At 40.4% G+C, this 24,562-nt stretch overlaps 1 protein-coding gene across 2 annotated transcripts in view; it reads left to right on the top strand.

Annotated features, from left to right (window-relative positions):
- The window catches only part of FGD6 (FYVE, RhoGEF and PH domain containing 6), a 117,441-nt gene that overhangs the window by 54,203 nt on the left and 38,676 nt on the right, over positions 1-24,562 (top strand). For both annotated transcript variants that reach the window (XM_061125966.1, XM_061125974.1), the window contains exons 6-8: positions 16,865-17,016; positions 18,616-18,772; positions 19,972-20,059. In XM_061125966.1, the coding sequence (XP_060981949.1) occupies positions 16,865-17,016; positions 18,616-18,772; positions 19,972-20,059 (397 nt within the window). The remainder of the gene's footprint in view (positions 1-16,864; positions 17,017-18,615; positions 18,773-19,971; positions 20,060-24,562) is intronic.

Raw genomic sequence — 24,562 nt, 5'->3', positions numbered from 1 at the left:
GCTGCATATTCATTTTTCTCATGCACTCCTTTGTACCTGCAAGTTTTCACAAGTTTCGTTACTCATTGGCAGTTAAAGTGCTTTTGGTGTTACTTTGTTTTAGTTATATTTTAGCAGGATATTAAGATTTAGAAAAGAAAAGTTTGAAATAGAGAAAGCAATTTAAAAGAAATAGAAGTGAATTAAGTTACCATCCAGGTTTACTTAGATGGCAGTTATTAACTGAATTATTGAGGAGTGGTAGGTTTACAAAATATATACCCATTTATGTCTCTGAAAAGAGTATCATTTTCTGTTTTCTTTTATGTAAACATGAAAAGAGGGTTACACTTAAAGGTGGGTAACATCCACCAAACAATCCCCTCTGCTCTGTACTTGGTCGAGGGGGCACATGGAGACCTATTTCCTATGTGAAAAATCTCTAGCTTTGGAAGATTTTTCTTAAAAATTTCTTAGCATTGCTAATTTATTTTTCCCATGAATTGTTTTTCATGTAACCCTTGACTATATTGGTAGGTTCCCTTTTAAAATTAATACACACACACACACACACACACACATATATGGCAATATTTGATCACCCTGAGCTGTTGATGACAACCATATTGTCATTTAAAAAAAAAAATGATAAACTTGGTAAATAAATACTTTTGAAAATAAACTGCATATGTATTTGCTGCTATGCCCCAACCGTCTCTATTGTATAGGGAATTGTAGAGGGAGGAGGAGAAGAAAATGCTAAACTGCTGTTTTCTGGAAAACTTAGAATTTATCTCTAGGATGAGCACATTGTATCTATTTTACATATTTTCTGATAGTCATGGTTAAATAGACAGAGGACCTCCTCAAGGAAATTTGAAGCATCTGCAAGTGAATGAAGAAACTGGTAGAGGCAAAAATTGCTATATAACTTCACTGTGCTATTTGATCAAACCTTGCATGGAATATATGTTCAGGATGCTTGTAGTCTAATATAGTGCTTCTCACACTGCTTTGGTGAGCAAATGAATATTTAAATTGCACATCCATGATGGACCAAAACTTTTGTAAAATGCAATAAAAATTCAGTTCAGTTCAGTTGCTCAGTCTTGTCCAACTCTTTGCAACCCCATGAATCGCAGCATGCCAGGCCTCCCTGTCTATCACCAACTCCCGGAGTTTACTCAAACTCACATCCATCAAGTCGATAATGCCATCCAACCAGCTCATCCTCTGTCGTCCCCTTCACCTCCTGCCCCCAATCCCTCCCAGCATCAGGGTCTTTTCTGATGAGTCAGTTCTTCGCATGAGGTGGCCAAAGTATTGGAGTTTCAGCCTCAGCATCAGTCCTTCCAATGAACACCCAGGACTAATCTCCTTTAGGTTGGATCTCCTTGCAGTCCAAGGGACTTCCAAGAGTCTTCTCCAACACCACAGTTCAAAAGCATCAATTCTTCGGTGCTCAGCTTTCTTCACAGTCCAACTCTCACATCCATACATGACCACTGGAAAAACCATAGCCTTGACTAGACAGACCTTTGTTGGCAAAGTAGTGTCTCTGCTTTTTAATATACTGTCTAGGTTGGTCATAACTTTCCTTCCAAGGAGTAAGTGTCTTTTAATTTCATGGCTGCAGTCACCATCTGCAGTGATTTTGGAGCCCAAAAAACTAAAGTCAGCCACTGTTTCCACTGTCTCCCCATCGATTTCCCATGAAGTGATGGGATCAGATGCCATGATCTTAGTTTTCTGAATGCTGAGCTTTAAGCCAACTTTTTCACTCTCATCAAGAGGCTCTTTAGTTCTTCTTCACTTTCTGCCATAAGGGTAGTATCATCTGCACCTGAGGTTATTGATATTTCTCCTGGCAATCTTGATTCCAGCTTGTGCTTCTTCCAGCCCAGCATTTCTCATGATGTACTCTGCATATAAGTTAAATAAGCAGGGTGACAATATACAGCCTTGACATACTCCTTTTCCTATTTGGAACCAGTCTGTTGTTCCATGTCTAGTTCTAACTGTTGCTTCCTGACCTGCATACAGGTTTCTCAAGAGACAGGTCAGGTGGTCTGGTATTCCCATCTCTTTCAGAATTTTCCACAATTGGTTGTTATCCACACAGTCAAAAGCTTTGGCATCGTCAATAAAGCAGAAATAGATGTTTTTCTGGAACTCTCTTGCTTTTTCAATGATCCAGCAGATGTTGGCAATTTGATCTCTGGTTCCTCTGCCTTTTCTAAAACCAGCTTGAACATCTGGAAGTTCACGGTTCATGTATTGTTGAAGCCTGGCTTGGAGAATTTTGAGCATTACTTTACTAGCGTGTGAGATGAGTGCAATTGTGCGGTAGTTTGAGCATTCTTTGGCATTGATTTTCTTTGGGATTGGAATGAAAACTGACCTTTTCCGGTCCTGTGGCCACTGCTGAGTTTTCCAAATTTGATGGTATGTTGAGTGCAGCACTTTCACAGCATCATCTTTCAGGATTTGAAATAGCTCAACTGGAATTCCATCACATCCACTAACTTTGTTCGTAGTGATGCTTTCTAAGGCCCACTTGACTTCACATTCCAGGATGTCTGGCTGTAGCTGAGTGATCACACCATCATGACTATCTGGTTCATGAAGATCTTTTTTGTACAGTTCTTCTGTGTATTCTTGCCACCTCTTCTTAATATCTTCTGCTTCTGTTAGGTCCATACCATTTCTGTCCTTTATTGAGCCCAACTTTGCATGAAATGTTCCCTTGGTATCTCTAATTTTCTTGAAGAGATCTCTAGTCTTTCCCATTCTGTTGTTTGCCTCTATTTCTTTGATTGCTGAGGAAGGCTTTCTTATCTCTCCTTGCTATTCTTTGAAACTCCGCATTCAAATGGGAATATCTTTCCTTTTTTTCCTTTGCTTTTCGCTTCTCTTCTTTTCACAGCTATTTGTAAGGCCTCCTCAGACAGCCATTTTGCCTTTCTGCATTTCTTTTCCATGGGGATGGTCTTAATCCCTGTCTCCTATACAATGTCACTAACCTCCGTCCATAGTTCATCAGGCACTCTGTCTATCAGATCTAGTCCCTTAGATCTATTTCTTATTTCCACTGTATAATCATAAGGGATTTGACTTAGATCATACCTGAATGGTCTAGTGGTTTTCCCTACTTTCTTCAATTTCAGTCTGAATTTGGCAGTACGGAGTTCATGATCTGAGCCACAGTCACTCCTAGTCTTGTTTTTGCTGACTGTGTAGAGCTTCTCCATCTTTGGCTGCAAAGAATATAATCAATCTGATTCCGGTGTTGACCATCTGGTGATGTCCATGTGTAGAGTCTTCTCTTGTGTTGTTGGAAGAGGGTGTTTGCTATGACCAGTGTGTTCTCTTGGCAAAACTCTAGCAGCCTTTGCCCTGCTTCATTCCGTACTCCAAGGCCAAATTTGTCTGTTACTCCAGGTGTTTCTTGACTTCCTACTTTTGCATTCCAGTCCCCTATAATGAAAAGGACATACTTTTTGGGTGTTAGTTCTAAAAGGTCTTGTAGGTCTTCATAGAACCATTCAGTGTCAGCTTCTTCAGCATTACTGGTTGGGGCATAGGCTTGGATTACTGTAACATTGAATGGTTTGCCTTGGAAACGAACAGAGATCATTCTGTCGTTTTTGAGATTGCATCCAAGTACTGCATTTTGGACTCTTCTGTTGACCATGATGGCTACTCCATTTCTTCTAAGGGATTCCTGCCCACAGTAGCAGATATAACGGTCATCTGAGTTAAATTCACCCATTCCAGTCCATTTTAGTTCGCTGATTCCTAGAATGTCGACATTCACTCTTGCCATCTCTTGTTTGACCACTTCCAATTTGCCTTGATTCATGGACTTAACATTCCAGGTTCCTATGCAGTATTGCTCTTTACAGCATCAGGCCTTGCTTCTATCACCAGTCACATCCACAACTGGGTATTGTTTTTGCTTTGGCTCCATCCCTTCATTCTTTCTGGAGTTATTTCGCCACTGATCTCCAGTAGCATATTGGGCACCTACCGACCTGGTGAGTTCCTCCTTCAGTATCCTATCATTTTGCCTTTTCATACTGTTCATGGGGTTCTTAAGGCAAGAATACTGAAGTGGCTTGCCATTTCCTTCTCCAGTGGACCACATTCTGTCAGACCTCTCCACCGTGACCCATCCGTCTTGGGTGGCCCCACATGGCATGGCTTCGTTTCATTGAGTTAGACAAGGCTGTGGTCCTGTGATCAGATTGGCCAGTTTTCTGTGATTATGGTTTCAGTGTGTCTGCCCTCTAGTGCCCTCTCGCAACACCTACCCTCTTACTTGGGTTTCTCTTACCTTGGACGTGGGGCATCTCTTCATGGCAGCTCCTTACCTGGGACGAGGGGTACCTCCTCACGGCCACCCCTCCTGACCTTGAACGTGGAATAGCTCCTCTCAGCCCTCCTGCGCCTGTGCAGCCGCTGCCCCTTGGATGTGGGATTGCTCCTCTCGGCCGATGCCCCTGACCTCGGGCGTGGGGCAGCTCCTCTCGGCCGCCGCCCTTAAGCTTCAACGTGGGGTAGCTCCTCTCGGCCGCTCCTGCGCCATTGCAGCGTGGTGCTGTCAAATGGAAAGAAAAGTTTCCAATCCCTTATTCTTACTTTTTTTGACTGATGTCTTTGTATACCTATAGCAATTTGTAGACCACACTTGGAGAAGCATTAGCTAAGTAGATTCTGTTTCTTACTAGGTATGTGAATTTTAGAAAACAGTTTAGGGAAATCCGTGGCTGTCTAGTGGTTAGAACTCTGAGCTTTCACTGCTGAGGGTCCAGGTTCCATGCCTAGTCAAGGAACTCAGGGTCTCACAAGCTGTGGTGCGGCAAAAAAAAAAAAAAAAAAATCCATCTCTCAGGTCATGAGGAATCAGTGAAATAAAAAGTATGAAAAAACCTAATATTATAAAATATACGGTAGGATCTCCAGTTGCTCTTATATTTTCTTCTTTTCCTTCCTCCCATGTAGAGCATCAGTGAATGAAGTATCCATTTTAATATTACCAGGCAGTAGACTTTTCACAATTCTGACGCTTTCAAATGCCTTTTCCTCTACCCCTGAACTAAAATTTCATTTTCACGAAGGAAGTTCTGATTCCAGTAGGTAGAGAAGCACTTTTAAAAAAGCATTGAGGCTGATTCATATCAATGTATGACAAAACCCACTGGGAAAAAAAAAAAAAAGAAATATCCACTAAATGTTGTCACAAAAAAATTATTGTTAATATCAGAGTGAGAAGTTTGGGCAGATGAGTGAGTTGACGAGTAACTGTGTTGGAAAGAAATGCAAACAGCTTGTCTGCTCTACTCTCTCTTTTTTTTTAACAAGAAAGTTGTTTTAAAAAAGAAAAGAGATGATACATTAAAAATAATAAAGAAAAAAAATAAAAATAAAAAAGCATTGAAGTGAAGTGAAAGTCACTCAGTCGTGTCCGACTCTTTGTGACCCCATGAGCTATACAGTCCATGAAATTCTCCAAGCCAGAATACTGGAGTGGGTAGCCTTTCCCTTCTCCTCGGGATCTTCCCAACCCAGGGATCGAACCTAGGTCTCCTGCATTGCAGGCGGATTCTTTACCAACTGAGCCACAAGGCAAGCCCAATAAAAGCATTACCAGAGTGTTTGATTTTTTTAAAAAAATATGTATCCTGATTCTTACCTCTGTATTTTTGGAACAAAACAAAAGCACCATAAGAATAGACAATTAGACCAAAATGTTTCCCTTATCATCTCAGATCTGATAGATGGCCTTGGCTTCTTCCCCACTGATGTTGAACAGAGTGAATCATCCATAACTCACCTTGATTTGTACATCTTCAAAACCTCCTAAGCTTTTAATGTAGGAGTGAGAACAGATCATCTGCCAACCTCATGTTAACATCCTGTCTGGTATGTGAAAAGGGTACCTCAGCAGAGCCCAACATTAGTGGGTGTCTTAACAGCCAGGCATTGAAACAGATTCTGAACCATTGCTAGGAGGGCTCTGTCACCAGGATAATGTGGGTAAAGCCAAAACCATCTCTTGTTTCAATCCAGCACTCCGATCATGCTATTAAGGCTCATGTTTATTCTTCTACCACAGAGGTATAGTTGGAATCCTGGATAGTTGGAATCCTGAGTGCTGCTGCTATCTGATTTCATCTAAATGAATTAACTACTGTGTTATATGATAGAATATGACTGCTTTAAAATATCTAACAGGCTTTAGATAACCCAGTGGGAATTTTTGGAAATCAACCCACTATATTAGTGGTTTGGGAGGAGCTATTATTTCAGTTATATGTGATTTCCCATTAGTAGTTTTCCATATTTGAGACTCTAGGTTAGCATTAATAGATCTTTCTCTGAAGCAGAAATGTTCAGTATCTGCACTGTCCAGTACAGTAGTCACACTCAAAATTTTAATATATCACTGTAGCTCACTATCATTTCTTTGTTTTGAGTTTGATGAACTAGGTGATATAGCTCATAAAAGTAATTTTAAATCTAAACTAATGAATTTTATCATATTACATTGGAAAGAATTAGATTTAGGTAGAGATCATGTGATTTAAAGTATACTTAAGATTCTAAGAATTGGTTGAAGGGTTTGATTCTTCTGATGTTTGCGAGAAAAAATTGGGCCTGCAAAGGCAGTAGCAAGATTTTAAAAGTAATGTTTTATATGATCCTTACTATGCAGTATCTACCATGAGCACTTAGACTTTGACCTGGATTTGAAAAAATGGTCCAATATACACATTGTCTCTAAGTCAATACACTATTGAGTCCAAAGAAAAAAGAGATTCTCTTTTCAAAATAGTAATGACATCCATATAGCTGCCAAAGCCAGGAAACTAGGACTTGTTCTTCATTTCTCCCTCTCACCTGTCTTGCCAAACTGTCAGCAATCCTGCTGATTTTATTTCCTCTTTGCTGCCACTATCCTAGTCCAGAATATCATCTCTTACTCAAAACAGCATCAGCCTTTTAACTAGGCTTCCTATTTCCATTCTTATCCCCCTTCAGTCTCTTCCTTAAAATACTTTTTCATGTGAAGGATTAAGGGTGATTTTCTTAAAATACTTTTTAGGCCATGTCACTCTCCTGCATTAAGCTGTTTACATGATTCCCATTGCATTAATAATAAAAACCATTACTTAGCAAGTCCAAGTCCTGTAAGTAGGATGACGATCTGTCCTAGTCTACTTTTGACCATCTTGGTTATTATCTTGGCATAATATTATTAACAGGCTTCTCAGGTGACTCAGTGGTAAAGAATTGCTTGCCAGTGAAGGAAATGTAGGTTTAATTGCTAGGTCAGGAAGATCGCTTGGAGAAGGGAATGGCAACCCACTCCAGTATTCTTGCCTGGGAAATCCCGTGGGTAGAGGACCCTGGCAGGCTACAGTCCATGGGGTTGTAAAAGAGTCAAACGTAACTTAGTACTACACAACAGCAACAAATATTGTTAATAGAGCTTCCTTTAACTGTCAGAAATGATCTAATTTGGATAGTGAATTATGGTTCCCTGTGCCTGTAGGGTGCTCTGTATTTGGCTTCTAGTAATGAGATGAAAATCCCACGGATGGAGGAGCCTGGTAGGCTACAGTCCATGAGGTCGCGAAGAGTCGGACACGACTGAGCGACTTCCCTTTCACTTTTCACTTTCATGCACTGGAGAAGGAGATGGCAACCCACTCCAGTGTTCTTGCCTGGAGAATCCCAGGGACGGGGGAGCCTGGTGGGCTGCCGTCTATGGGGTCGCACAGAGCTGGACACGACTGAAGTGACTTAGCAGCAGCAAGGAGATGGAAAGGTAATGAAAGAGAGAAAGGCTTCCTCTCCGTTGTAAAAGACTGTGTTCTGTCCCATCGCGGCTTGCTTTCAGTTCTTAGTTCAGTGCTAAGGTTATTTCTGCTGAGAGATTTTGCCAATGCAGTTTCGTGGGATATTTATCCTTCCTTCATTTGTTCAAGCTACTTCTTTCTTTATCTTTCCAGTTTAAGGTGACTTTAAGGTGGGCTTAAGATGACTTCCTCAAAGAGGTCTTCTTTGACCACCCTTTTCAACTTTCTTGTGTTTGTTTTCTTCTTGATACTTCACATATATTGTGTATTTGTTTACTTGTTTGTTTTTAGTCTCTTCTAAAATGCAGGGCTTCCCTGATGGCTCAGATAGTAAAGAATCTGCCTACAATGTGGGAGACCTGGGTTCAATCCCTGGGTTGGGAAGATCCCCTGGAGAAGGAAATGGCAACCCACTCCAGTTTTCTGCCCTGGAGAATCCCTTGCACAGAGGAGCCTGGCGGGCTACAGTCCGTGGAGTCAGAGTCGGACACGACTGAGCGACTTCCACTTTACTTCACTTTCTAAAATGTAAGCTAGGTGAGGGCAGCGACCCTATAGGATCACTTTTTTTCAGAAAAGAAAAAAAAAGTGAAAGTGTTAGTTGTTCAGTCACATCCAACTCTTTGTGACCCCATGGACTGTAGCCTGCTAGGCTCCTCTCTCCATGGGATTCTCCAGGTAAGAATACTGGAGTGAGTTACCATTCCCTTTCCCAGGGGATCTTCCCAACCCAGGGATATCTTCTGAGTTTCCCATCATTTCTATTGTGTGGAAGGCCCCCAGTAAGTGTTATTGAATGAATGAATGTGACTAATTGGCTAGTGGTTAAGAATTGTGCTTCTGCCACTAACTGTGCTCTTGGACAAATTAATCAAGCCTTGGTTTCTTCTTGAAAACGGGAATAATAACCACATTTGGTGCAATGGTTAAATGTGATCATACGAAATAAATGTTAGGCACTTAATTAGTGTTAGCTGCAGGTGAAGTGGACATGCTTCAGGTTAATGTGCTGTTATTTAGAATTATTTGTATCGGTTAAAATCTGTACTGTTTAATTTTGTACCAAGTAAGCTTTTACTCAAATCCATCAAAATAGAATTTGTTCCTGAAAAATACCCTACTAGGTTTCTTCTTCCATTAGAAAGTAAGCTCCATGAAAGCAGGGATTTTTGTCTGTTTTATTTAGTGTTACCCCACTAAATTAATATATATTAAATGAATGATAGGAAAGTGATGAATACTTCTTGGTTTGGTAGAGCTCTAGTTAATTATATGTCTTTTCTTCTTTTGTACCAGAAGTTGTCCAAACCAGAGGTTGCTATAATATTGTTTATAAGTACCATTTTCAAGATAAAACACCTTAGACATCTAATATAATTAAGTACAAATGATACTGTGTTTTTTTGGTTTGATTTTGTTATCTGATTTGCTAATAGATGTATCTATAAACTTACTTTATAAATGTCTAAACAGCATGATTTAAATAATACATTTTAAGAGTGAATGATCAGAGACTTTGAGGTCTTTTGAACAAAGATGGACTGGTTAAGTTGTATATAAGTGGTACTTGTAATGAGGCATCTTTGTTCCACCAATTTCCTTAGGCTGAGATATACATTACCCTGAAGATTTGAGAAGACTCCCACTTAAAATCCATAGAGTTAAAGGCAGAGTTACTGTGGACATTCAGGTGTTTGTTAGTAAATAGACTATATCTTTTTTTTTTTAAAATGCCTTATAAAAGGAATAAAAGACTTCCTCGTAGAAGCCTCCAGTTGTTACCATATTAAAATGACCATCTTGTTTTACCAAATACACTGTCTCTTTTCAGTTTTGTGAACTATTTAATTATTATTTGTTTTTTAGTTTTGAAGCATCCTCCTGTAGTGTATGTTGACATGGACCGCAAACCTTCAGTTTGGAGTGGCTTCCTTCACTGAGTGAAGTTCACTGTTAAGCATGTCTCTGTCTTGCCACTGTTCTGTTGGTTTTCCTTCCCTTCCTTTGATGTCTCCTTCTGTTCATAGACCTCTGTTTGAGAGCTCTTTTTCCAAGCTTCCAGGGACTTGTGATTGTAAATGGTGCTCATGTGAGCATTTAAAATAACTGAATCTCCTTTAATGAAATAAATGGCCGTCTACTGAGTGCTGTCTCTGCCCCTTGCAGCGTGCTATGTTACATAAATTATCTGTTTCAGTCCTCATAACAACCCTGTCAAATGGGTGTCATGTCTGTTTTTTAAGGGAAGAAAGTGACCTAACTGCCAAAAGTACCCCATTACTAAATGGCAAAGCCAGACTTTAAATTCTGGTCCCTTTGAACCCAGGTGCTAAGTGAATGTTCAGAAATTGATTAAAAGTTGTTACTTGGAATGTCTGCTGTGCTGTGTAGGCTGTGGTGTTACCTTTGAGTTTATTGGCTTTGCTTTCAGATTATCACCAGGTCTGAACATAGAGAAAGGGAGGAGTAACTTCCTTGGTCAGATATTTTCATTTTAGAACAAAATCAAGCTATGAATGTGGAGCCTACCCCTCATCCCCATTTTTACTCCACAGCATCACACTGCCTTTTGCATAGTTATCCAAGCTCTCTGATCTTAGCAGCTCCTTTGCTTTTCCTTAATATGAAGTGATTAGTGCCCCTCATATAGGCAGGGAGCTCTACAGAGCCCCTTGTCTGCCCATATATCCATTTGGTCTTTGTAATTCACTGTGTCATCATAGTGGTTAAGTAATGCCCTAAGGTCAGGTCATGCCAGTCAGGACAACTGGTCATTAAGTCACTTGCTGCTCTTTGGCCCTGGGAATTTAAAGTCTGACCTGACGAACAAGGCCTTCTGTTTTGTGCTTCATTGCGTTAAAATGTTCAGTCTCGATTTTGTTTGCATTGATTTTTGCTTGCTTTTGCCCAGGAGATCAGAGGTGGTAAGACTAGTATGTTAATATCTCACAGGAACTGAGTATTTATTTTAAAGTTGATCTGGTTCTTTGTAGCTTTTCTTCAAATTATTAAGAATAATATTATACTACACTTCTCTTTCTTTCTTTTTTTTATTTATTTTTTCATTTATTTATATTAGTTGGAGGCTAATTACTTTACAATATTGTAGTGGTTTTTGCCATACATTGATATGAATCAGCCATGGATTTACATGTGTTCCCCATCCTGAAGCCCCCTCCCACCTCCCTCCCCATCCCATCAGGACACCCATTTCTATTTCTAAAAAGGCCAGGTTGGTGGTGATTAGGAACTAAAGTATCGGTGGTTTAGTTTTGCATATAGACTCTTTGGTACGTTTTATGTTAGAAGAATAGACTGAAGTATATGTAGTTGATATTTAAAAAAACTCATTTACCCAACTTTTAAATTTTATTTTTATTTATTTGTTTTTGACTGTGCTGGGACTTTGTTGCTGCATGGGCTTTTTCTCTAGTTGCAGTAAGCGGGGGCTCCTCTCTACTGGCTATACATGGGCTTCTCTTGTGGGACACGGGCTCTAGCACATGTGGGCTTCAGTAATTCTGTCTCCTGGGCTCTAGAACACAGGCTTAGTAGTTGTGCACGGGCTGAGGTGCTCCGCAGCACATGGGATCTTCCCGGACCAGGGATCAAACCCCTGTCTCCTGCATTGGCAGGCAGATTCTTTACCACTGAGCCACCAGGGGCGCCATCACCTAACATTTTTATACTATAGCTCCCCTCACCCCATTCATGTTCATTACTCAGCTTTTCCGGTGTGAAAAAGTATACTCTGGATCTAACTGAAAGTACCAGTCCTATGGTCTTGTGTCCTTACTGACTTAGTCAAGGGGGTGTTGGCGACTTTAGATTCTTCTGCCCCAAAATAGTTTTGCCTCTGGCTCTTAAGTGTCATCACACTTTCCCGAAATATCCTGGCTGTTGGCATTTAGAATAACCAGACATATGTTGTAATCATCCTTTCTATTAAAAAAAAATTTTTTTCCTCCTTCCAGTGACACGTTTGGCAGTGGTTGAGGTCCATGAAGAGCTGAGAAGTTAGATTGTGTGTAGTTCTGCGTGACTTAGTTACATCTGGCACTGTGACCACTGCACATGGCTTTCAGGGGATGGTGGCCCACAGGGTGGGGAAATGAGATGGGGGCCAGGGCTGCTGTGTGCAGTTAAGAAGGCCATCGTAAACATTCTTCTTTTGCTCTTATAATTATTATATTTCTCTTTTGACATGCTCTCATAATTAAAAAAAAATACATCATGGCAGACTTCCCTGGTGGTTTAATGGTTAAGACCAGTGCTTCCACTGCAGGGGTCATGGGTTCAATCCCTGGTCTGGGAACTAAGATCCTACATGCCTCACAGTTCAGTTCAGTCGCTCAGTCATGTCTGACTTTTTTGCAACCCCATGGACAGCAGCACGCCAGGCTTCCCTGTCCATCACCAACCCCCAGAGCCTCCTCAAACTCATGTCCACCGAGTTGGTGATGTCATCTATCTCATCCTCTGTTGTCCCCTTCTCTTCCTGCCTTCAATCTTTCCCAGCATCAGGGTCTTTTCCAGTGAGTTGGCTCTTCACATCAGATGCCCAAAGTATCGGAGCTTCAGCTTCAGCACCAGTCCTTTCAATGAATATTCAGGACTGATTTCCTTTAGGATTAACTGGTTTGATTTTGCAGTCCAAGGGACTCCAAGAGTTTTCTCCAACACTACAGTTAAAAAGCATCAATTCTTGGGTACTCAGTTACTTTATGATTTAACTCTCACACCCATACATGACTACTGGAAAAACCATAGCTTTGACTAGACGGACCTTTGTTGGCAAAATAATGTCTCTGCTTTTTCATATGCTCTCTAGGTTTGTCATAGCTTTTCTTCCAAGGAGCACAGTACAACCAAAAAAAATGTCATCTTGAGCCATTCGTTCCTCCAGAACTGCTGACATTACCCAGTAGTACTCAAAACAAAAACCACAGTTTTGCCAGGTGTGTGTCAGGGACCTCCAGTTAGGGGTGACCACCTTACTCGTCAGCACAGCGTACTAGCTGGTCTCTGTTGACTGTGTCTTAAATAAACCAGTTTCCTTTTTGGCAGTGGTGGCAGACATGGAATGCAGAGTCTAGCAAAAGCTGTGTCAAATAGATCCTTAAGCTACTTAGCAGCTAACTGCTGTCACTGTCCTGGCTGAGGAAATGCCTTCTAACTGGAAAATAAAAGTCATCCTGCTGCCAAGGGACAAACATATTCATCATTTAACCCATCAGTGCTTCTTGTTTTGCTGAAAAAGGGACTCTTGCATCTTAATTATATTAGTCATTAAACTGGGAAAATGAAAAATGCCATAGAAGATGTTTAACTATAGTGCTTTGAGTGTATTTACAGTTGAGGATGTTATTTGTGATATGTAAATACATTCTCTATAGTTCTGCCTGGAAATCCTGATGACTGTCGAAAATGTTAAGTTAGCTCTAATTTTCTCTTACTCTATGTGAGTGCTGATAAAAACAAGCTGTTTGGAGGTGGAATTTGGCCCCAATCCATTTGGTTTATGGAGTTGTTTTGTGTGGTATTCTGGATTTTAGTTTATACAAGTAATGAATTCTTATTTTATATTACACTAATTTGTTGTAAAAGTAGTTCTTTAGTTACTGGTGGAAGTAGTTTGGTTCCTTTGGGTTAATATGACTATTTTGGGCTGATAAAGTTAGTCCCAGGTACTGAGGGTTTCCCAGGTGTCTCAGTGGTAAAGAATCCACCTTTCAATGCAGGAGACACAGGAGATGCAGAAGGATCCCCTGCAGGAGGAAATGGTAACTCACTCCAATATTCTTGCCTGGAAAATTCCTTGGGTGGGCTACAGTCCATGGGATCGCAAAGAGTTGGACACAACTTAGCAACTGAGCACACTGGGGACTGCTGCTGCTGCTAAGTCGCTTCAGTTGTGTCCGACTCTGTGCGACCCCACAGACGGCAGCCCACCAGGCTCCCCTGTCCCTGGGATTCTCCAGGCAAGAACACTGGAGTGGGTTGCCATTTCCTTCTCCAGTGCATGAAAGTGAAAAGGGAAAGTGAAGTCACTCAGTCATGTCTGACTCTTAGCGACCCTATGGACAGCAGCCTACCAGGCTCCTCCATCTATGGGAGTTTCCAGGCAAGAGTACTGGAGTGGGATGCCATTGCCTTCTCCCACTGAGGACTAATGAAGGGTTTATTACCATTTGTTGAGCATAGGATTTGACTTCTCTAAAATGTACCTTAGAAGAGGAGTCAGTTTCCTTTTTTTCCCTTTTCTTGTGCAGGCTGACATGCAGAATCACAAAATCTGGTTCCTCAACCAGGGGTCGAACCCTTGCCTTCTGCAGTAGAAACAGGGATCTTAACCACTCAACTACTAGGGAAGTCCCTTCCATGTCTTGACTATTGCAGATAGTACTGCAATGAACATTTGCATGTATCCTTGTGAAGTATGATTTTCTCCTGATAGATGCCCAGGAATGGGATTGCTGGATCATATGGTAGTTCTGTTTTTAGTATTTTGAGGAACGTCCATACTGTTCCCCTAGTAGCTGTACCAATTTACATTCCCACCCACAGTGTAGGAGGGTTCCCTTTTCTCCACAGCCTCTCTAGCATTTATTATTTGTAGATATTTTGATGATGCCATCCTGACCTGTAGGAGGTGATTCAATTCAGTTCAGTCTCTCAGTTGTGTCTGATTTTTTGCTACCCCCATGGACTGCAGCATGCTAGGCCTTTCTGTCCACCACCAACTCACAGAGCTTACTGAAACTCATATCCATTGAGTCGGTGATGCCATCCAACTATCTCATCCTCTCTTGTCCCCTTCTCCTCCCAACTTCAATCTTTCCCAGCATCTGAGTCCTTTCCAGTGAGTCAGTTCTTCGTTATCAGGTAGCCAAAGTATTGGAGTTTCAGCTTCAACATCAGTCCTTCCAATGAATATTCAGGACTGATCTCCTTTAGGATGGACTGGTTGGATCTCCTTGCAGTCCAAAGGACTCTCAAGAGTCTTCTCCAACACCACAGTTCAAAAGCATAAATTCTTTGGCGCTCAGCTTTCTTTATAGTCCAACTCTCACAACCATACATGACTACTTGAAAATCCATAGCTTTGACTAGATGGACCTTTGTTGGCAAAGCAGTATCTCTGCTTTTTAATATGCTGTCTGGGTTGGTCATAGCTTTTCTTCCAAGGAGCAAGCGTCTTTTAATTTCATGGCTGTAGTCACCATCTGCAGTGATTTTGGAGCCCAGTAAAATAAAAGTATGAGGTGATACTTTATAGTTTCAATTTGCATTTTTCTGATCATTGGTGATGTTGAGCTTTTTTTCATGAGCCTCTTGGATATCTGTATGTTTTCTTTGGAGAAATACCTATTTAGATCTTCTGTTCATTTTTTGATTGGATTGTTTGTTTTTTTGACATAGAGCAGCATGAGCTAGTTGTATATTTTGGAGATTAATCCTTTGTAGGTCACTTTATTTGCAAATATTTTTTCCCATTCTGTGGATTTTTTCCTTTTGTTTATGGTTTCCTTTGCTTTGCAGAAACCTTTTAAGTTTAATTAGGTCCCATTTGTTTGCTGTTGTTTTTATTTTCATTACTCTGGCAGCTTTTGTTTACTTTCAAATTAGATATGAGTTTCTTGTCCTTCACAAGAAGCTCAAGAAATACTGATACTAATGGTTAGTGTATGTATGTATGGGGTAGGCATTAAAAGGGATCAGGGAAGAAGTCAGGGTCTTTGTTTTTTGATTTGCCCAGTGAATTCCTGAAGGGAAGCAGTTAGAAAGGAGAAAAAAGATAAAGCCTAGTAAAGAGTCTGTTTTACCCAACCTTTGCTTTAAGGTTTTTAATTAAATTTCCTTTCTAAGAAGGAACAATCTTTTTTTGAATCATCAGGACTGTGATACAGTTTGCTATTGTCTTACTTATCCCCTGAGGGTAGGCCTCAAGATATATTGAATTCTGGCCAGGTACCATCTCCAGCCTCACCCTTTTCGTGTTCTCTGGAGAGAGAGGGTGGGGTAGGGTGGACCTGTCTTAAAATGTGGTATAAATAGTCTTACAGGGAAAAGTCAAGGAAAAAGAATGTGTGATGAGAAAAGTTTTAAATTTCTATAAAGTATAAATTCTTTTGAATTTATGGGGAGGTTGGATAGAGGGAAGAGAGTGTTTCAAGTCCAGAGTTAAAATATTTTGTTGAGTCTGTGTGCCAAATACATTGAGGAAAGCTTTGTGTGCAGTATCTAATTAAAGTCTTATAACCCATTTAACCTGGAGAAGGAAATGGCAACCCACTCCAGTACTCTTACCTGGAAAATTCCATGGACAGAGGAGCCTGGTAATCTATAGTCCATGGGGTCACAAAGAGTCGGACACGACTGAGTGACTTCACTCACTCACTCAACCCATTTAACAGATGAGGAAAATGGAGTTAGCTCAATGAAATACAGTAAAACAGGAACAAGGGCTTAGACCCAATATTCTCTGATTATCAAGAATGTACCACCCTCCAAATGCCTCAGTTAGAATGTTCCAGCAGTTGGCAAGTAATTACCGGAAGTGGACAAAAGGATGTTCCCAATGTAAAATTAATTAAGATCTTTTGGGGACTTTTAAATAAATTTTAAATAAATGGATTTTGTTCATATAGCAGTATTGGAATAATTTAAAGGACTGTTTAGAGTTCCAATATAATTTCCAGATACCTCCTTAATATAATTGCTAAGTTTGGAGATCAAACCAAACGATTTAAGAGAAATATCACATGTTCTGTTTAAAAACCAAATATCCACCCCAGCCACTCAGGGTGTGTCTGTGTGTGTGTGTGTCTGTCTGTCTGTACTTTCTTATCCAAGTAAGTGGGTAAGAGGAAGTGGGTGCTTTTAATTTGAACTCTACATGGGAAATACAGTTTGCAGTTTATATTGTTGTGGTAAAGAGAGTGACTGGGGGAAAAGCTTTTCATTATATTAAGTGGTATGTGTGTGTACATTGTTTTTCCTCCTCTGAACTGTAACAGGATTTCCGGGATGCAGTAGCCCATGCTTCCAGGCAACTTGGGAAACCAGTGATTGAGGACCGGATCCTAAATCAGATCCTGTACTACTTGCCTCAGCTGTATGAGCTCAATCGGGATCTCCTAAAGGAACTGGAGGAAAGAATGTCAAACTGGTAAAAATGGGCTAACCAGCTTTCCCAGAGTTTCCAATTTTAGATAAAGGCAGAAGGGACCTGCATGTGACAAAGATTTATTGTTCCTTACATTGTGTCTTTTTCAATATATTGAATTTTCTTGGTAATTACCTATAGATTGATCACTTTATTTATTTAATTTTGGCCACACAGCACATCATGCATGATCTTATTTCCCCGAAAGGGGATTGAACCTGTGTCCCCTGCATAGTGGAGGCTTATAGTCTTAACCATTGGACTGCCAGGGAAGTCCCCTAGATTGATCACATTAGATGGCCAGAATTCACTGATGCACTGAGCTCAGTACTCTACATTTTTTTTTTTTAATTCTTTAGTAATGCTGTCTCAAGAGCAAGAAGGGCCTATATTTGACCAATTTAACGTTCTATAGGTGCCCTTTGATAATCAAGATTTTTGAGACTTGGGAGGAAGGTTTAGTTGATATATTCATGTTGGAAACATTTTTAAATGTCTGTCTTTTTGGAGCCTCAAAAAGAGGAAACTGCATTTTTAAAGGAGGATGTTAACGAGAGAATAGGGAAATTTTGCTGTTTGGTTTAGAAAATTTACACATATATGACATCGTTATAGATGCTGTAGATTTCACAACAGGAAAAGAATACCAGAGGTTGACTGCTATTACCGGTATTTGTGTTTTAGTCGCTCAGTTGTCTGACTCTTTGCGACCCCATGGACTGTAGCCCATCAGGCTCTTCTGTCCATGGAATTCTCCAGCCAAGAATACTGGAGTGGGTTGCCATTTCCTTCTCCAGGGGGTCTTCCCAACCCAGGGATCGAACCCCAGTCTCCCACATTGCAGGCAGATTCTTTTTGCCATCTTTTTGCCACCAGGGAAGCCCATTATGATATTTAGACAGTAATAGAAAGTTTGGTGACATCTTTGGAAATGTGTGGCAAGTTTGGTTTAGGGGGTTGGATTTACTGTTGAAGTTCATGGGCAACCCCCAAATTACTAGAACAACAACATGGTGTATCATCTACTTTCATGATAAAAAAATTTCCCTCTAAGTGTTATTTATATATAATCCAGGAAAATACCTCTGCCTGTTTTGGAAATATCTTGCCTCTACATGTTGGGAAAATATGCTAAATAGTAATTAATACTTCACTACAGCCTAAGTATAAAATTTATACTTATACAGTTTAAGGGCTAAGGAATGACTAAAATTATAATTACACAGTTTAAGGACTGAGGAGTGACTAAAAGTTATCTTTTAAAGGCATGCTAAAATACATGTAATTACAAAGAATTTCCCTGTCTGTACTTTATCATTCTTCTTACAAAAAATTATCTTACAAATTCATCTGAATTTTCTGAAGTCTCTGGCTGTACAGAAGCAGGAAATGGTAAAAACAGGACCAGTCAGGACTGGCAGAGTCCAGGCAAAATATAATGATGACAATTGAAATGGCAAACAGTGGGCATTTGGGGATATGTCTTACAAGAAGAGGAAAAAAGATAAGCTGATGGCTTGGAAATGGGAATCTGCTTATCAGTGGATATATTTTGGATACTGTAATGACTCTTTTTCTTGTCTATTCCTTCTCACTCCTTAGGACGGAACAACAAAGAATTGCTGATATCTTTGTAAAGAAGGGACCATATCTAAAAATGTATTCCACATACATTAAAGAATTTGATAAGAATATAGCTTTGTTGGATGAGCAGTGCAAGAAAAACCCAGGTTTTGCTGCTGTTGTTAGAGAATTTGAGGTATTTTTGCTACCATCCTCTGTTTTGCTACCACTTCTCTGTTTTGAAGCTAAAACTATCAGTAAATTCCATTTACACCAAACCGGAGAAGTTTTAGAAGTATTAAGATATTTCTTCTAATTTGTATGGTAATTAAACTTTGAAATTATGTGTCAACTTTTCTTCCCTCTTTTCCTTTCTTCTGAAGTCTTCAGGCTGTTAAGAATAGAAGTGTGATGTACACACACACACACACACACACACACACACACACACACACACACACACACACATATATATAGCTGTGGCCCAGGTTCTCATCACTGTCCAGTGAGTTTTTCTGTTGCCTTGGCAGCAAAAAAAAAACATAAGACCACGGAAAGTTAACTGTCCAATGTCTAATGATGCTTGCACAACAGATGCTTTCTTAACATTCATTATCATTATGCTTTCATAATCATTCTGCATACCAGACCCTGGAGGTACATATTTAGAAACAAATAGAACCCTCTGAACAAATTTAGAAAAACTCTTCCCTTCTCACTTGAGCTGTGTAAGAACCCCAGGACATCTTAGTATACGGGGACATTTTCCCTTGGCCATTTTGTTGTCGCTCCACGGTAAGTACCTGTTATGGAGATTGGAGGTGGGGCTCAGAATTGGGCACCAGTATCTGTTACACAGACTACAGAAAACAACTTTAAAGGCAGAATCAAATGTCCTCATGGTCAAGTCAGAAGGGTTCCAGAATCAAATGTTTCCATAGACAGTGTGATTTGGGGCTGTCCTTTGTAGCCAGTCATCTGAGAAAGTTTACATTCTTCAGGCTTGTAAGAGGTTTACTTAGCAAGGCTGTTTTTCACGTTGTCTTTAATTTCTGCCTTCTCCCCAGTACCAACTGTTGTTACTGTGAGTATATTGACAACAGGCTCTGATGTTTATTTGAGCCCAGTTCCCAGTAGTTTTATTTCTGGGCTGTGAATTTCCTCACGAGTCAGTGATTTCGGAGACCTCCCTGCAAGCAAGGGTGGGCTCCGTGGTGAGTCGGCTCTGTTCTCCCTCTCCACATTGGAGTTGTGCCTTAAAATAAAGGGGGTATCTCCCGGAACCCCCTCCCAGAGTTGCTGGCTATTTAAAACTTGGCTCCCCGAGCCCTTGAGTCTGGGTCTCTTGCTTCGGAGGAAAATGTTCGTGTTTACTTTGGATGCCTTTCCTTTCAGATGAGCCCACGCTGTGCCAGTCTGGCCCTCAAGCACTACCTGCTCAAGCCGGTCCAGAGGATTCCCCAGTACAGGCTGCTGCTCACAGGTGGGCCTCTCGGGCAGATGACCACCCAAGAACTCCTGTCACACTGAGGACTCCCGGCCTTTCCTGAGAACACCTGTCTTTCTATCTATCCAGTAGCTGCTTTTCCTAACACAGGAATTTATACATTGCTGGTGGCCTCACATAGACATCCCCAGAACTGAGCTTCTTCCAGTTCTTCGGTCATCCACGTGCATTATCTGCTCTGGGCATTCCTACATGTTAATTTGTTTTGCTCAGAACTTCTTTTACTGTCCCAACCCCACAACCTTGGGTCATTCTACCTGCTTAATATTAATTCCTCGAAGGTGCTTTTCCAGCCACTCAAGAATGAGGTTTAGAGGATGATTCCCACATGCTTGAATATCAACTACCATGACCCTGGGGCTTACCTGGTGGCTCTCCTGCATTGCAGGAGATTTAGGTTTGACCCCTGAAGATTCCCTAGAGAAGGGAATAGCTGCCCACTCCAGTGCCTGGAGAATTCCGTGGACAGAAGAGCCTGGCAGGCTACAGTCCATGGGTTCACGAAGAGTCAGACACAACTGAGCGACTTGAAACACTCACTTTTTCACCATGGCCCTAGTCACTTACTTCAGAGGGTTGTTATAAGGATTGATTGATGAGCTATGTGCTTAGAATAATGCCTTGCATTATTAACATATAAATAAGTATTAGCTGCTATTATTAGATCCTTATCATCATCATCATCACTGTCCCTATGTCGGGCCATTGTCTGTATCTTCTACCAGAGCCTCAAGATTACCGGGCTGTGTGTCTTGTTTCCCAATGTAATCATTTAAAAAAAAAGAAGGAAAAGAAAGCTATGATTTGAATGAAGGCTCAGGACTTTATATTCATTGGCTCTTTAAATCTTCACCATAGCTATGCATATTTCACATATTTACATTGATGAAATAACAGGTTTATAGTGATGAAGTTGTTTGGCATCACAAAAAAGCCAATATAGTCTCAGTACCAAGCATAGTATCAAACACATACTGTTAGGTCCTCTGTGGTATTTACTGAAATGTTTTGGATGTGCAATGACTTAATATATATACAGTACCATTAAGAGTTGTTTCTAGGACTTCTCTGGATGTCTTTGGTTAAAATTCCCCTCTTCCAATGCAGGGGGTACAGGTTCAATCTCTGGTCTGGGAACTAAGATCCTACATACCAAGAAAAAAAAATTTTTTTTAAGGAATTGTGTCCAAATACACAAGAATATTCAAATGCCTCCACAGCTCTAAATTCAGTCAGTTGTAATTTTATGTAATAGGTTTTGAGATACTTGGTTCCTGTTAGTGTTCTTAAGAAATGGCATGCATGCTTTTATTCTTAATCACTTTCTCTTAAGCCACGAGCTTAATGGAATGAGGGAAGTGAATTCTGGAAAGCCAAGATTTCTTGATTTCCCTTTAGGCAAAGCCATCCTTCCAAGCTTCCCTAGTGAACCGCTGGTGAGGAATGCCTGCCTTCAGCCCCAGGACTGGCTACCCTAGATATTTCTACTTAATTTGAATTTCTCACTGTGAATCAGGCACTGGATTTCTCTCTGGAGTGACATAAGGCAAACCAAATAATTTCAGGATATCCTGTCCATCTGTACTTTCTTTCCTCTGCATTTGGCAGAGATTGAGAATACACAGGGCAAAAGGAAGTGCCCATGCATGTGTTGTGTTTTTGCTAGATAAATTCAATGCTTTATCATAAATGAGCTATTGAAGGGCTCAGGCTATTTCTACAGCTGTTGAATTAAGTACTGTTTTTAGTGGCAAAAGACAACTATGGTTTTCAAATGGGAGAAGAATGGAGCAAGGTTCTGAAATTTTCATGTAAAAATATTTTTTTCCCACACTATGACTGATCTAAGTAAAAGTTAAACATGTGTTTAATGTAGGTTTCATGCTGAGTTTGATTTTAATTGATGAATGGTGAAGTAGCAACAGCAAGTTTTAAAAATTCTCTTTAAGGGAATAGGTTTCGGTTGTTTCATTGTTTTATAACCAAGATGATGTGAAGTTGGGGTTAGTTTTGAGCTGTGTCTTCTTTAATCTTAAAGCGCCCCCCCCACCACCACCATTTCTTAACTTGGAAAATCTACATTGTTTAAATAGTGTACAATACTTTATATATAGTAGACTCTTAGTAATTGTGGATTAGGTAAAGGTAATAAATGACTTTTTCAAGGTTGCAAAGAAAGAAAGAAAGTGAAGTCTCATAGTCGTGTCTGCCTCTGCGACCCCGTGGACTGTAGCTCGCCAGGCTTCTCTGTCCATAGGATTCTCCGAGCAAGAATACTAGAGTGGGTTGACATTTCCTTCTCCAGGGGATCTTCCCAACCTAGGGACTGAACCTGGGTCTCCCGCATTGCAGGCAGACGCTTTATCCTCTGAGCCACCAGGGAAGCCCTAGGTGGCAGCAGGACTAAAGTTAAATAAAGAACATGGACTTTGTAAAGCAAAGACTTCATATTCATTCTGTGCCTTTTCTTCCGTTGATTCAGATCCTTCCCTTCCTCCACCCTGACCTGAGTCCCCCATCCCTCCAAAGCCATCTCTGATTACTTCAGTTCTCCTTGATCCTTAGTATCGGTGCAGTGTGACTTAGTAAACATTTATTTGACTTGTTTATTTGCTGATATCTGTATGACTTGAATATTGATTCTTTAATTTGATTATAAACCCCTTGAGGTCAATGAGTGAGTTTTTGTTGTTGTTGTTTTATGGCTTCTCTGGGCCTTGTTGCTGCTGCGAGCGCTCTCTAGCTGTGGCGACTAGTGGCTGCTCGTTGTTGAGGTGTGTGGGCTCCTCATCACCGCGGCTCCTCTTGTTACGGAGCACAGGCTCTAGATGCAGACTCAGTAGTTGTGGCACACAGGTTTATTTCCTGTGCGGCATATGGGATCTTCCCAGACTAGGGATCAAACCTGTATCTGGCAGGCGGGTTCTTAACCTCTGGACCACCAGGAAGTCCTGACAAGTGAGTCTTTTAATTAATAATTCATAATTTAGTGCACCCCAATGTATCTGGGTCAGTTTGGAATCACTTGAAAGCTATTTAGGAAATAACTTTTGTTGATTTTAAGCTACATTTAAAGCATCCTTTTAACCAAAACATCTTTAGCCTAAAGGAAAACATTTAGAGAGAGAATTTCAGGGATGTTCTCTTCTCCAGAGAGGTGAAATGTCCTGCCCCAGCAGCACAGATAGTATTAGTTGAAGAATCTATGATCATAATCCTAAGGACATATGGGAATTGATGCCAACAGTTTATTTTATACGTCTTTTTATTTAAAACTCTGATTTTCCAATACTCCTTTTTGTCATGTTCTGATTTTTCTTTTCCTTGCAAGATATTTCTGCTTTTGTTATCAAACTGCTCCTGTCTATGCATTTAGATTTTTTAGCAGTTGGACTTTAGGTCTAAGTTAGCATCAATTCAGACGTGTGAATTAGCTGGGTCCTCATCTTTGGATAAACAAACTGAATGATTTAATACTCAAAAAAACCCTATGAGGGAGGTACTTTTATTTCCATTTTAGAAACTCCAGGGACACAGAGAGAAAGAGTGAGACTATGTGAGGCAACTCCTGACAACTTTGATTTATTGGGCAGAGAAAGGGAAGGATTCCTGCCCAGCTTGGTGTAAGTAGATTTCTGCCCACTTTGGCTTCTGAGGAAGGGAAGATTGAGAAATGCAGGGATGAAGTACAGATAAGAGAGTTTCTTTTGGAATTCTTTTAGAGAGAGGTAAGTAGAAATCCCCAGATATAGCAGTCCTGCCCTGCTGTTCAAACAACCATCCTATTGTCTTGCAGTGTTTTCTTCAGGACCTAATTTGGGTTTTTAGTGGGTATTTTTTTTAGGCTCTCTGCTCCTTCATTGTAGTAAAATTTCCAACTAAATTCTTGATAACGTTTTTCTAAACTTAACTCAAAATGGGATCAAAGAAAATGTCTATGTTGTATAATGAAATGCTTAAGATCAAATTTTTTTTTAAGTAGTAAAATAAAGTGACTTAATTTAAGAAGAGAAACTTGTAAATTTTGCCTTTATTTTAGCCACTTAAGACCAGTGGATCTGGCCAGATCTTTATATCTGTGTGGGGCCCAAACTCTTTTTGGAGTTAGGACAAAGGGGGATCTTGAGGCAACAGTGAGGGAACAGCTTTTTTCAAACGCACAGATGCTGCTGAAGAAACAACGTTAATTTTTATTTTTTACCTCGTCATCAGTTCATGGTAGAGACTATCTTTTTATCCTAACTCAGTGCCTGCATAGATTCTGGAACATAACAGGGACTCATTAAACTGAAAGGGCTCAGAGAATAAGCAATGTTCCTTTTTATGAGGTTGAGAATTCCTATATGACAGTGCCAGTGAACATTTGTTGCATGGATGGATCGATAAATTGCATTTAGGAGTAAAAACAGTCTTCCAGTTATCCAGAAACAAACCTGTGGAAAGTACTGAAATGCTTCCGTTTCCCCGTCTTGCCTCCGT

This window comes from Dama dama, chromosome 3 (genome assembly GCF_033118175.1).
Source record: "Dama dama isolate Ldn47 chromosome 3, ASM3311817v1, whole genome shotgun sequence".
Lineage (NCBI taxonomy): Eukaryota > Metazoa > Chordata > Mammalia > Artiodactyla > Cervidae > Dama > Dama dama.
Note: the sequence above shows the minus strand (reverse complement) of the source record. Positions and strands in the feature narration are given on the sequence as shown.